Below are 15240 nucleotides of genomic sequence, written 5' to 3'. Positions count from 1 at the left end.
TGTGTTGAGTGCATCGTTAAATAAAACATTTCTTTCTTTCTTTGTATGCAACAACAAAGCAATAAAGAATGTTGTAACAAAACATCTTAATATTTCTAAGAACAAAATTTCTTGAAAACTAGCAGTCAGATGAAAGAATTTTTGATTTTTAATTTTGTGTTTATATGTTAAAAAATGTACTGGTTTAAAATTGATGTAGAAGGGAGGAAGGAAATGATTTATTTAACAACACACTCAACACAGTTAATTTCAGTTATATGACATCGGACATATGGTTAAGGACCACACATATATTGAGAGAGGAAACCCAGTGTCACCACTTCATGGGATATTCTTTCCGATTACCAGCAAAGGATCTTTTATATACACCATCCCGGACAGGATAGCACATACCACAGCCTTTGATATACCAGTCATGGTGCAATGACTAGAATGAGAAATAGCCCAATGGGCCCACCGACGGGGATCAAAAATTTATCTAGGCATCCTCAAAACTGCTGTAAATGAGCATTTTTCCTATTGTACATTAAAAAATAAACCCTTTCAAAACTGCCATTTAGACAACAAATGCTTAAGTTTAAGCCCTGCAGTTTGTGAGTCGAAATCTGAGGGAACCGGAAGTCGGTTCACATGGTTTTTACCTAGGTAACCAATTGTTCGGTTACGTGAATTATAGTTGCGTGGGTTACCTGATCGGTTACCTCAAAATTATGTTGAAATTATATTTTAAATACATAGTTTTTAGCTGAAACAAAGTTAAAACAAATACAAAAGAAAACATTTGACAAAAAAGAAATGTCTTTAATGCTTGCTAAAGTTAACAATATTATAAAAGAACTGAATATCAGCCACAGTACTGAAATAAAATACAGGGGCGTAGCCAGACATTTTCTTAGCATTACGCACGCCAAAGGCGTACCCGAGCGGGAATATTCGGGGGACCTTCCCCGGTGAAAACTTTGAAACTCAGGACGTCTGACCCTTTTCGGAGGCTTTTTTTTTTTTTTTTAATTTTTTTTTTTTTTAAATCTTTTTTTCGAGTCAATTTTAAGAGGATATTTTATAGAACAACTACAGACAGCCTCGACCTATTCCCGGATTTTGTTTTTGCATTACGCACATGCATACTGTGTGTAATGGGCGCTACGCCTTTGAAATATATACATAATAATTTCGAGGGATTCCTTTTTGCGTTTTGAGGTGGCTATGCTACTTTCACTTTATCTATACTACAGATACGTGCCAAATGTTTGGGTTTTTTAAAGCTCATAATGCGATGTTAGTATTTTAAATTTGTTGTGACACTTTTGGATTCCTGTTTACGTTAAAACTGTTTTAACATGTGCAAAATTATAGCCAATCCAATATTATGTCTACATATATTCCTTTAGAGATAAAATAACAGCAGATAATTTAGTCGTCCCCAGCGGTCTGAGCACATTTCTTCAAAACTTTTGGCTCGACTCTATACTGAGCATTTACTTTAACTGGTAATTACAACTGTTGAAATATAACGTTTACTGATTTGCTGCGCATCAAGTATCTAAAATTCAGCCTAAAACACTTGTCGAAATACTAGTAGTATGTCTGCGTGAATAAACGTCCTGTAATCGTGAAGTTTGCAAGTTTTAATTTCTGAACGTTTACAGGCCATGACGTAACCAGTTTGCGGTTTGCGTAAATTTAACTTTGCGTAACCGACACGCGAACAGAACGCCGGTTCGCGTGAAATATTGTTCCCTGCAATAAGTACTGCCTAATCATTTCTGTAATACAATACAAATTTCATATAATGTTTATTAATCCAAGCTGATGTTAAAAGATGAATGGTGTTCAGAGATTGCCAAACAAACATACCATCACGGACTATTGTTCTGACACATGTTTTCATACATGTATTTGCTTCAGTGCATCCCATTGGCATGTGGCCATCAGAATGCCGGATTCATGCATGGGGTCAACACAGCTATAGGCATGATTAATTCCTAAAACTTGCACTCATAATTCTATTAATTCTCACAGTAAACAAACAGACTGAGCCAGACGGAACAGTCAACAGATGAGAAAGAAAACCAATTGTAGTTTATTACAATACATGTACTTGGTTAACTCGGGAGATATATATATATTCCTGTTTGTTGTACATGGATGCAAGTTGCAAAAAGCATTAAAGTAACCCAACTCACTGGCAAAGAAGTTAAGACATTGGCCTTTAGACTGGTAAGTACTGAGTTCACACTGAGGCATGTGTGCAGAGCGTAGGTTTTGGGGTTGAAACCATATAATCCCCTGCTTCAAACAAAATAAATTATTTCAATACATTTTCCATGGGAGCATATCTCAACCCCCCCCCCCCCCCCCTCCTCCCCACCTGCTAAAATTCCTGCACATGTATCTATAGTACTGGCTAAAACCCAGAGTGAGTTTTGCATGATGGCTCAATGGTGTGGTGCATTGCCACTACACAGACATGACCATTATCAACCATTAACCTCTGTTCTGGACAAACAACCCAGATACTAGTCAAAGCATGTGTCATTGTTCCTTAAGTGAAAATAATATTTAAAGAAATAAATGAATGAATATATTCAACATATTATGTATACTATGGCTTTACGAAGCCTGTTTTTCTTAAATACAGGTGTTTAAGCATTGTAAATGTATGTAGTTACAACCATATAAAACATAAACAGGCTTTGTAAATTCAGCCCTGTAATTCTTATTTGTTTTAAACAATATATATTCTGTCTTTTTTATGGTGGTGAGAAGGACAGACATGCTAAAGCCTATAGTAGGACCTTTTCCCAGAAATTAAAATATATATTTATGTAAGGTAAAATGACAGACAATAATAACATACACACAAATGATACAGATAATACCAATAATACATACTAGTAATCAGTTATATGAGATTGATTGCTGATTGAGAAAAAACAAAAAAACACAGTGGTTGAGAAGAAGAGTAGATAGAGAAATATGAATTCTCATTTATCTTTGTTTTTCCTTTTTCTTACACAAAACAGAACATAACCTATCAGGTTACTTTGTTTTGATACACATGTTGTGTTTATTTGGCTGGGTTCAATAACAATGTAACAGGTTCACTGCAGCTTGCCTGTTACACCAGTCACCACTATCTAAACTCCACTAAATAAACATGATATCAAAACAGGAGCAACCTAGCTGATATGCTATCTTAACCCACTGAAACACTGGTTCTTGCCCACACTGAAGTAAAAAGCAATGATTGCTTAGTACTGTACATGGATAGGTGACCATCTGAATTTTTCCCATTAGTCTAAGGAAGTTATTATAGGTCCCATGAAAAATCATTAGCCACCTCAAGCCCTTTTACTGATTTTTGAAACCAAGCAACGTTTGGAAAAGGAATAGATTAAGCTTTTTAAAATTTATTATACAGATTACGGATGTGCTAACTTCAAAAGTCATGCAGTGAAGTAAAACTAAAATCAACATTGGAACATACATTGTATCTACTTGGCAAGCCTTGTGGAATTTCCTCATTCTAACCTTCACATGATAAAGCCGATATCCTATTTCCTTAACTAGTTATACTCTATTTATGAAGCACACACCACCACCAGTAGCTAACATATTTTTATTTGCTGACTGAGTTGTTGATAAATATTAATTAATTCCTGCACACTTTCCCAAGTGATCAATTCATTTCTTTTCATTTTAAGTTATTTTAATGCTTATAACCAAAGAAGGTTTAAGTATGCTGTCCTGGGCAGCTATCTAGACTGAGTCTAGGACAGTGGGTTAGTGGTTAGTTGTTAGTGAGAGAGAAGTTAGTGTAGTGGTCTTATACACATACCCATTGAGTCGTCAAACTTGCTCTGGATGGGACGAAACATAGACCTACCAGTCTTAAGTCTAATGGTTTAGCCATTACCCCAATCCTAACACACTGTGCCTGATTTTATGAAGTAATGCACAGCTACATGCACATAAGGTCATTTTAGCATTAAGATCACTTTGTAAAACAGGTGATTTTGCTACATGTATAGTATGGTGGACCTTTTTTGTTTTGTTTTAATAAATAGGACAAAAAAGTAGTGGGCCTCAAGTGGGTGACACCCAAACTCCAGACCCCAACAACCATCCATTAATACCTGTCCTGGACCAACAGTTCAGATAAAAAATCAGTGTATCTGGGACAGTGCATATGTTTAAACCTAAAGTAAATTTTCTTTAGAAACTTAGGACATGTTAAAAAAAAGTGTTTTGCAATTATCAAAGGTTTTAACTTGCAATAGATTAACTAAATGGGCTGAATTTACAAAGCCTGTTTTTCTTAAATGCAGGGTTTTAAGCATTGTAAATGTATGTACTGGTAGTTACACGCATGTAAGACATAACTCAGGTAGTGCGGTTTACGACCGGGGTATTTCTAGCGAACTGACGACAGTAAGTCTGGCCATCTAAGAAGAAAATACCGTCCCTGGGAGTTGTGGAACTATCACATGATAGGCGAGATACCGCGTTGTGCCCCAGGCGATATTCGCTGTCTCTGAGATTTTTTAATAAATAGATAGGATTTTAGATATATCGGGGAGAAACATTGGAAGGCTCCCGGGGAACGTAGTCTGTCTGGACTGGTAAATATATTTTTCTGCTCTGTTGTATAACCTTGATGTGAATGATGTGACTTTAAATATTTTAATACTGTATTATACCAATATTATTTAGACAGTGTCTCCGGTAATCTGACGAAGTAAATTGTAGGCTTCACTGTCCTAAAAAGATAAAGCTTAGTTGGTCATCCTAGAGGACCTAGGTAAACTGTATGTTATTGTCTTTATTGCGATAGGTACCAGTATTAATTCTGTATTACAAGGCTACTGACTGAGTATTTAAGGGTTAATTAAAAATTAACCAGTTAGGAATAGAGTTGTAATTCCTTTATTAATTAAGTTCCCCTGGACGTGTTTCTCAATTATCACACGTGTGTGTTGTATCACAGTGAAGTGATTAGAATATTGTGTAAACTAGACACCTAGTGATTAACTAATTAAGTGATTAGTTCTGGGTTGTTATTATATTGTTGTTATTAATTAACTACTGCGGCAAGTTCATTTGTCAGCTTAGTGTTAATACAGATTCCAAAGTGTATTGTGTTTTGTTGTGTTTTCTAGTGAACTAAACGTGCTACATATATATATATATATATTTATATAAGATCTTATCTCTGATTATACCTAGAGCCGAGCCACTCGGGTATTAGACTGCCCGATACAGAGAGATCTAATAGATATACAGTTAGGAGAGATATTTGGATAATCATGTTTTATTCAGTTACGAGTATAATAGGATCCCCGTGACACTGATAAACGTTTTTGTCTTAGGATACATGCATAAATATATGTATATAATTTAACAGATGTTCATATGACCTTCATAAACACCCACCAGCTACATGGCCTTGCATGATTGTACATATGTCTTTTCTTTATGCTACATGTACCTATATCACTGTTACAACAGACAATCCTAGACTGGCTATCACCTGTAGGGTCACACTACAGCACATGGCATATTCGTTATTACATCCCTAACCAGCCTTCCTCAAGTCTAGGGAATTTACCAGTCTGTTGGCTTTTTGATAAGCTTATAAAATGTAGATAACAACTTATGCATTATTTTTTATTTAAAGGGTTATAAAGCAAATTAAACATGGTTTGGTAAATAATGTGACATGAACATTTTTGTATAATTAATTTCTTGATAACCCATAAACAGAAAATAGCAGACACAAGGAGAAAACCTTTTTAGAATTAAATAATAAATATGAATTGTTATGTTACAGTGATAAAAATATTCTACATATCATATCAAAGAGAAAAACAAAACAAAAATCCAAACCCTAACTCCATTTCAATATAGTTATACAAAATAAAACAAAACAAAATGAATTCACACCCATACTCCAGTTTATATGTCTAAAACTGTTAAAAGTTTGTATGAAAGACAGTTATTCTTTGAAAATAGAGCAATATTTCAACTCGGCAGAAGACAAAATACACTGTATAGGACTACGAATTCATCTATTTTAATAACAGATAAGAAATATGTACCATTTAACATTAAAGATTACTTATATTTATTTTTAAATTATGTATATATCATAACACCAAATAATTGTTAAAATAGTATGTTCTGTGACACTATAAATTAAGTTATTATCAAAGTTATTTTTTATAATCTATTGTTTTCAGAGATCTCATCATTTACATATTTTTTATATATTTACATAGTAGGGTAAAGGGTCACTGTAGGAGTAGTTTCATGGGATCAAGCTATATGTTTAGTCACCAACTAAAACAGACATTTATTTATAGTTACAGGTATCTTACTGATATATATATATCTAATGACTGCAGGATAAACTATTTATAATACATGTTGGTATGTACCGCCCCAGGGCATAACTTATATTATTTTCCGTTACATATTCTACAGTTATGTGCATGTATTAATTATGATGAATTAGTCATTATAGTCCTAATTTCTTAGTAGGTTTGTACTTGACCTCAAATACAAATAGCTGTGAAAGCCAGTAACACAGCAAATACATTGGTCAAATGGTGACACAGGCAATGGGAAATGATGAAGAATACACAGCGTATTATACAAACATACTTGTACACACTGGTACATGGACATGTGAATGGTGATGGTGTCAGACCAGGATTCATACAAACTAAAAGTACATTGGTTCAGACATGTTACACCACACTGACAAACAGGACACTGACTTGAACTAGGTGACTCAGTTAGTGACATACACTCAACGACTACAAGTATACATACTTGCTTGTCTATAAACCACAAAAATGATGAATAAATATATTTATACCATGTCATTGGGTGGGGGGTGGGTTTGAACAAACTCCCTAAAATTATTAGAATTATGTAAAATTGTTCCAAAGTCTGTGGTGTGCACCTTCGCCTACATACCTCCACCAAAATTGTGCAAAATACCCCTCAATCCAACAGATACATGTATATATTGACAGTTCAACGCTAGAGATGACCCTAAATAGAGAGGTCAACAACAAAACTATTTTATTTCACTCCACTTGAAAAAATCACAAAACTGCCTATTTCAAAACCCACCCTACAGATAATAACATTATCATTAACTTGAAAACAACATCTATTAAGGAGCATCTTCTGCTATTGTGGCATTGTGCAGTTTTCTGTTTTCACGCTACCCTTCCCCTTCATTTAACATGACCAAGTTAAAGAGATGTAGGGATTCAATGCAAACACAAAGACAATGCTTCTTTTTCATGTCCATGCCCAACTTTTCTTTCTTTTAACTTTATTAACGCGCCTATATCCAAAAAAGGTTCAGGCACATCATTTCCAATTTCAAAAAAACCCTGCATACCAGTCTCTTTATAATCTGGAATGCAATATTTAAAAATATATATATCTTACAAACTTATGACAATGATGCCCAACATTGTCACAGTTGTGTTTTACCTAGATGCAAATGCATGTTTTCACTCAGCCCATCATATGCCAGCTGTATGAGGAATACACAGATGACGGTTTTGACATTTAATACTGTGCCCTTTAATGATATATTATTAATGAAAGACTCAGCACACAGATGCCATTAAATATGAAAGAATTCATTCAGCAGAGTACTCAGCGATGGACCTGAGAATGTTCTGCCAGTGTATATATGAGAATTAATTGCTTTCTATAGACATCAATATAATACCAACTAATTTTCGTACCATCCATTAATGTGGCAGTGTACATCAGGGTTACCAACATAACAACAGAAAAACAAATCAGCAATATAAATACATGCAGTAATAATATTAATATTAAAATAATATATGTACATATTTTGCAAAACAAAAAAGGGTAGGAAATGGGCTGATATTCTTGATGAACATTTGTGTTTTTTAGTAAATTGCTATACAGCATTTAGAAATAGACTGGATATTGTGTTAAATAGTGTATTTCAATAAGCAAACATTCTATCAGGAGAGAAGAGTTTTGGAATTTACTGCAGTGTTAAAAAAGTGATGTCCATTTTTGTCATGTCCTGGCACATTTTACTTTTCACTTTATAAGTAATTTTTTTAAATATAAAATTGGGCCTAAAATGCTAATACTACTATATGTAATGAGTCTATAAATTAGACTATAAACTGCATTTCCATTTAAAAAGGATTTTTAGTGAAGGAGATCATAAGAGTCAGAATGTCACGTCCAGGCTTAAATAATTACCATGGAATGGCCCTCCAGCAATCTACAAATTCTGCCATCCCAAATCAAAACTTGTTGGACCAAAGAAGACTGCCTCAAACTGGCCTCGGTGGCATAGTGGTTAAGCCATCGGAATACAAGCTGGTAGGTACAGGGTTCGCAGCCCGGTACCGGCTCCAACCCAGAACGAGCTCTTAAGGGCTCAGTGGGTAGGTGTAAGGCCACTACACCCTCTTTTCTCTTACTAACCACTAACCAGCTAACAACTAACCCATTGTCCTGGACAGACAGTCCAAATAGCTGAGGTGTGCCCAGGACAACGTGCTTGAACCTTAATTGGATGTAAGCACGAAAAAAAGTTGAAATCAATTAATCAATGAATGTGTGAATATAAATATAAAAATAAATGCCAATGACAGGCAAAAAACATCTCACGGCCCATGGTGATGTTGACTTGCAAAAACCAGCCGGGGCGGCACTATTTCGAGTCATGGTCTACAAATGTTTTGATCCAGTATTTTTATTTTTATACCTTTTGCACACCTTAGCATATATTGTTTTAACTAGCAGCCATTAAGAAACAAATGTTTATTTATGAACACCCCAGCTGACAGTACTGATGGAAAGAAATAATGGATCACATAAAAAAAATTAAAAAATGGTAACAACAAATAACATAAGCCAATAGAACCCTATTCCACAGTATCAGGAAGTTAACTGTGATACTGACATTCAATATGACATTATTGGCATTCAGTATGACATTACTGACATTCAATATAACATTACTGACATTCAGCATGACATTACTGACATTCAGCATATTACTGACATTCAGCATGGCATTACTGACATTCATTATGACATTCATTATGACATTACTGACATTCAATATGACATTCAGTATGACATTACTGACATTCAATATGACTTTACTGACATTCAATATGACATTACTGACATTCAATATGACTGGCATTCAGTCTCTTTGAAATTTAGAAAAAACATTACTATGCTATGGTAGTGAATTGAACTTGGTCTACAATACCATGTTTTCCCTTATTTCCACCAGTATATCTAATCAGCAGGTACTATGAAATTCATGTTTAAGAACACTCCAGAACTTTGTTTGACTAGCATATAACATTTTAATCGTTACACTGAAGACCATACATGTATAAATGTAACCAACCAAACATATGTCAAACTAGCACATTAACAACATTTTATCTATACAGCAGTAAACCAGGCAAAAATGACTTTGAACTGATATTGCCCACAAACACAATAACTACATCATGTACATGTATATATTTTAAAGAGAAACCATCTGAGTTAACATCAGTTCAACAAAAAGTGTGAGTTCATATGTATACATGTATGTAAAGTAGGGTAGCTAACAAAGGCAATGTTGCGTGGAATATATATTACTTGCCAGAGCTTGCCAAGAAAAACATCCAGGGGAGTGATTAATTGTTTCCCTAACAAAGATATGGAAAGGCATTTAAGATTTTAAATGTTACCATATTGAGCACTGATGTTTAATCCTATTGTATATATATATTTTTAATTACTCTCCTTGAACTAGTCTCCAGGGAGTGATGGGGAGCCAGTATGTGATGGAATGGAATGGAAACTCGTTTAACGTGCCCATATCCACAAAGGTTCAGGCACGCCCACCACGGATTCGACCTCTGACTTCGCCAGTGGAGGGTTCCGTGGCAGGAGGTGGTGGGGGGAGGGGGGGGGGGGGGGGAGCAGTATGTGATAGTTCACCTTAAAATGGTGAGGCCTGACTTGAAAAATACAATCTGGAGACATACCTTTGAAAATAAACTACAGTTTGTCTCCATAACCATTATTATTTAATAGTGAAAAATAAACTGTAGTGTTTAAAAACTAGGGTCTGTCACTTTAAAAAAGAATAAACCCAGTCATGGATTATTACTAAAGCACTATGCATGTACATGTGCTGCAGTGTTATATAGTGTTAAAGGCAGGGTTACAGACCAGTTGACAAGACACTGTACACATGTAGACTGAATATAGGCCTATGTTTAAAATGAATGTCTGGTAAAGTTTATAAGTATATATACATGTACAGTTAATTTTACACACATACATGTATTTGTATACAGTAAACATATGCCACATCATATATATTAAAAAAAAATCAAGTTTCATGTCAGCCATTATAAAACGTTCTTGGAGTGGTGGGAAGAAACAGATGCATGCATACTTCAAACTTTGTTATAACTACATGCTGCTGGTACATAAAAGAAAGGAATGTTTTATTTAACAACACACTCGACACTTTTTAATTACGTTTATAAGGCGTTGGACCACACAGATGAGAGAGGAAACCTGGTGCCGCCAAGCAGTGGGCTACTCATTCAAGCTAGTAGTAGTAGCAAGGGACCTTTTACATGCTATCCCACAGACAGGATAGTACATACCATGACCTTTGTTACATCAGTTGTGGAACACTGCTTGGAATGACAAATAGCCCAATGAGCCCACCAACAGGGCTTGATCCTAGATCGAACATGTATCAGGTGAGCGCTTTACCACAAGACTACATCCAGCCCCCATAAAATTTGAAGGCAATTAAAGGAGAAGACAAAAAGTTTTCAGTCTTGGTCCATGCTAGGGGGCAGGATGTAGCCCAGTGGTAAAGTGCTTGCTCGATGCGCGGTTGGTCTGGGATTGATTCCCGTCAGTGGGCCCATTGGGTTATTTCTCATTCCAGCCAGTGCACCACGACCACGATCAAAGAAAGAAAGAAAGATTTTATTTAACAATGCACTCAAAACATTTTTATTTACGGATATATGGCGTCAGACATATGGTTAAGGACCACACAGATTTTGAGAGGAAACCCGCTGTCGCCACTACATGGGCTACAAACCATGGCCTTTGTTGAACCAGTTATGGATCACTGGTCAGTGCAAGTGGTTTACACCTACCCATTGAGCTTTGCGGAACACTCACTCAGGGTTTGGAGTCGGTATCTGGATTAAAAATCCCATGCCTCGACTGGGATCCGAACCCAGTACCTACCAGCCTGTAGACCGATGGCCTAACCACGACGCCACCGAGGCCGGTTCACGACCACGATCAAGGCCATGGTATATACTACCCTGTCTGTGGGATGATGCATATAAAAGATCCCTTACTGCTAATCGGAAAGAGTAGTCCATGAAGTGGAGACAGTGGGTTTCCTCTCTCAACATCTGTGTGGTCCTTAACCATTTGTCCGATGCCATATAACTATAAATAAAATGTGTCGAGTGCGTCATTAAATAAAACATTTCTTTCTTTCTTTCTTTGGTCCATGCTAATTATACTTCTAAAAAACAGTCCAAACTGTACCTCCATGCTATTTGTATATATGAGACTTTATTAATGAAAACGTCTGTCTAGACGTAGTTTTATGAGCACAGGGCCTGGGGCCAAATTCATAACAAGACTTCTATCTAAATTAGCAGCTTATACTATAAGATAGCAAGATTGTAAACACATTCTTGATGCTCCACAGAAACATTGTCACACAGATGAATTATGTCTTGTTACTGACTTAGAGGTAACCCCAGTCACCTCTAAAGTTAAAAAGGACTTTAGAAGCTAGAATGATATTCTTTTTAATAACATTAAGCAAGACAATATGTGTGTGTGTGTGTGTGTGTGTGTGTGTGTGTGTGTGTGTGTGTGTATAATGAACATAACATTTTGCAAATAATATGGCATACAATGATTTTATGAATTTAATTCCTGGAGAAGCTGCCTATAAAGACCACTTTTTTATTTCATATATACAAAATGACTTTTTTTTAAATTAATCTTCTTTCTCTTTTCATACCACATCTGTATGTCTATTTGATCAATACATGTGAACTTGCCCACACGTGTGAATGTGAGAGTGAATTTAGTTTTATGTTATTGTGATAGCTTCCCGCCTACATACCGGTACTGATATCTAGAGATGCAGGCAGTGGCGATTCCATGATTGATTATAATCAAATATTGATCGGTTCGGATCTAGAGGTGTGATGATCAATTATGAAATCCACAATTGTTTAAATATTGTGATCTTTTCAGGGCTATAGCTCTGGTATTCGCCAAATGCAAAATTTAAAAATTGCTAAATGGCAAATTTTATTTTAATCTGGCGAAATACTTTCATGAAATAATTGATATTTTGTTTGAAAATAATTGTTTTTCTGCAAATTTTAAAAATAACTGGCAAATTTTATTTTAATTTGGCAAAAAATAATTTCATGAAATAATAATAAAAAAATTTAATATCTGGCATAATTTCTGCAATTATTAAAGTTAATAGTTAATTTGGTGAAATGCCCTGTATGTGTTTGAACTGTAATTATTTCTGATGAAATCTGTAAAATGTGCTGTTTGCTTTTGTTTTCATTCATGTAAAGAAAACAGACAATAAATAGGTAATAAATTTATGTAAAATGAACTAAATTTGTAAGGTCATTATTGTAAAAGTAATTTGAAGTCCTGATTCAAATATACCGGCCTTGGTGGCATTGTGGTTAGGCCATCGGTCTACAGGCTGGTAGGTACTGGGTTCGGATCCCAGTTGAGGCATGGGATTTTTAAGCCATATACCGACTCCAAACCCTGAGTGAGTGCTCCGCAAAGGCTCAGTGGGTAGGTGTAAACCACTTGCACCGACCAGTGATCCATAACTGGTTCAACAAAAGGCCATGGTTTGTGCTATCCTGCCTGTGGGAAGCGCAAATAAAAGATCCCTTGCTGCTAATCAGAAAGAGTAGCCCATGTAGTGGCGACAGCGGGTTTCCTCTCAATATCTGTGTGGTCCTTAACCATATGTCTGATGCCAAATAACCGTAAATAAAAAATGTGTTGAGTGCGTCGTTAAATAAAAAACATTTCTTTCTTTTTCTTTCTTGATTCAAATACTTTCAAAGTCTATATCATTGCGACTGTAGCCTACATTAAATCAGAAGGTAGCTGATGAAAACCCATTATCCGATGATCTATAATGAAATTCTAACCAATTCCCAACAATAAGCACAGACAGAGCACCTGTGGTGCAATTTATGGTAAATTATACACCCTTCACACAGATGTACATACATACATGTATATCAACACAACATTACAAATACTAAGTGTATAAATATTTACATATGAATGCATAAAAGCCAAATTAATTTTGAAATTATATCTTTTTCCAGTACTTAGTAACTGTTTAAAAAAAAAAAAAAAAAAAAAAAAAAAAAAAAAAAAAATACAGACTTAACACAATTGTATAAACTTGTTTTAACTTTTAGTAATACTGTAAAATATATTTCAATTAAAAAAAAAAAAATTTAATAACTGTAAAATACATTTCAACTTTTAGTAACACTGTAAAATATATTTCAACTTTTAGTAACACTGTAAAACTTTCAACCTTTAGTAATGTTCACTGTAAAACATGTTTCAACACAGTGCTATGATTTTTATGCAGGTACACATGCAAATGCTATCATAAACAGTAGACCTATAAATTTAAGTTGAGTCCTTCAACTTATATGCTATCATAGGCTTTTATAAAATTCTGTAGTAGGAGCACAACATTTAGGAAGAATAGGGTACAAGCCATTTTTTTTTTTCATCTTTATTTATATGGAGTAGGACAAAAAGCTTACATATCCGTCCTCTGGTTCCTACAGGCCTGCACCAACATATGATAATACACATTAATTTTATTATCATTAAAGCAGGAGCCCTCATTTTAACTTCTTCTTTTTTTAAACACCAATTCTGTGTTGATAACAGGTGATTAGGTTTTTGAGAAATAATTTTTAATCAAATTGCTTTATTGTTGTTACATTCATTATTTAGATGTGTAGAACTGAACACAATATTGACAACTGTCGACATTTTCAAGAACTTACACACCATATTCCTTTTTAGTTTCCTTTCCAAAAAGAGTAACTTTATTTGTTATTATTTTTTTTTTTACGGAAAACCCCACCACAACTCCCAAAACCAAGGGAAGATTCGTAGGCAGCAATCATTGTGGACATTGTCACGGATTATGAACGTCACCACTTACTAATCAGTTTAATCTGCATTATTGTAATATAAATTTTAATTCAAATACTCACATCATCCCACTTGATGAATTTAGCTCCAGCGATTAAACTTTCGGAGACTAGCACGGATTTCAACTGAACGTGGTGTACTCCGGGCTTAGCGCCTGCCATTCTCAAGTAAGATTATTTTCCCCCTGTATTCCTCCTTCAAATCATCGGCACTGCGGCTCTCACATCACTGGAATTAAAGCGACGGACACGGGTGATTGGCAGCAATCAAGATTCCACTAATATAACACGCACTTGTTTTACAAGACGCTGCCGTTCAGCTGTCCGTGGGATAACAAGAGCCAATGTTAATTACCAGGAGCTCGGGTACGAACATTTGATCGGTCACACGCTTTGATTGTACGCCAAAATTACTCCCAACGTCGATACTAGCTCGGTACTCATTATAGCAGCTTCCCACTACACGGTGCGACAGATCAAAGCGTGAACGATTCGAACACACAGCATAGTATTAGTAAAACTCGTGTCAAAAGTTCCCACTCGCCCAGTATCGCTAGCTCACACTTCGGAGCACCCGCAGTGTTGCGGAAAAAGTGAAGGTAAGGCGATCATGTGACCATATCAAAATGGCGACTGTATGTCATTGCTGGCGTGGAACGACTCAAAGATCGTGGAAATGTCACACGGAAACAAATATTGATTATTTTGTTTTGTCATTTACCGAAAACGAGATTTGTCTTGCATCGACATTCGTTGCCATTGGTACAACTTGGCCTTTTTATAACGCATTTTTACCTAAATATTTACAAGATAGACGAGATGTTAGACGTGGAGACGTATTTCAAAACAAACTAAAGCTATAAGTTATAACTGAAATACACAGAAACTTCTTTCCCCCCCCCCCCCC

The 15240-nt window shown here is 35.4% G+C and overlaps 1 protein-coding gene across 1 annotated transcript in view; it reads right to left on the bottom strand.

Moving 5' to 3' along the window:
- LOC121371095 (1-phosphatidylinositol 4,5-bisphosphate phosphodiesterase beta-1-like) overlaps nt 1–14896 on the bottom strand; it is a 158826-nt gene extending 143930 nt beyond the window's left edge. The window contains exon 1 of the mRNA XM_041496743.1: nt 14397–14896. Coding sequence (XP_041352677.1) covers nt 14397–14495 — 99 coding nt within the window. The 5' untranslated portion in view covers nt 14496–14896. The remainder of the gene's footprint in view (nt 1–14396) is intronic.
- Nucleotides 14897–15240: the final 344 nt, after the last annotated feature.

The sequence above is a fragment of the Gigantopelta aegis genome, chromosome 4 (genome assembly GCF_016097555.1).
Source record: "Gigantopelta aegis isolate Gae_Host chromosome 4, Gae_host_genome, whole genome shotgun sequence".
Classification (NCBI taxonomy): domain Eukaryota; kingdom Metazoa; phylum Mollusca; class Gastropoda; order Neomphalida; family Peltospiridae; genus Gigantopelta; species Gigantopelta aegis.
The sequence above is the reverse complement of the archived record's forward strand: the minus strand, read 5'-3'. Positions and strand labels throughout refer to the sequence as shown.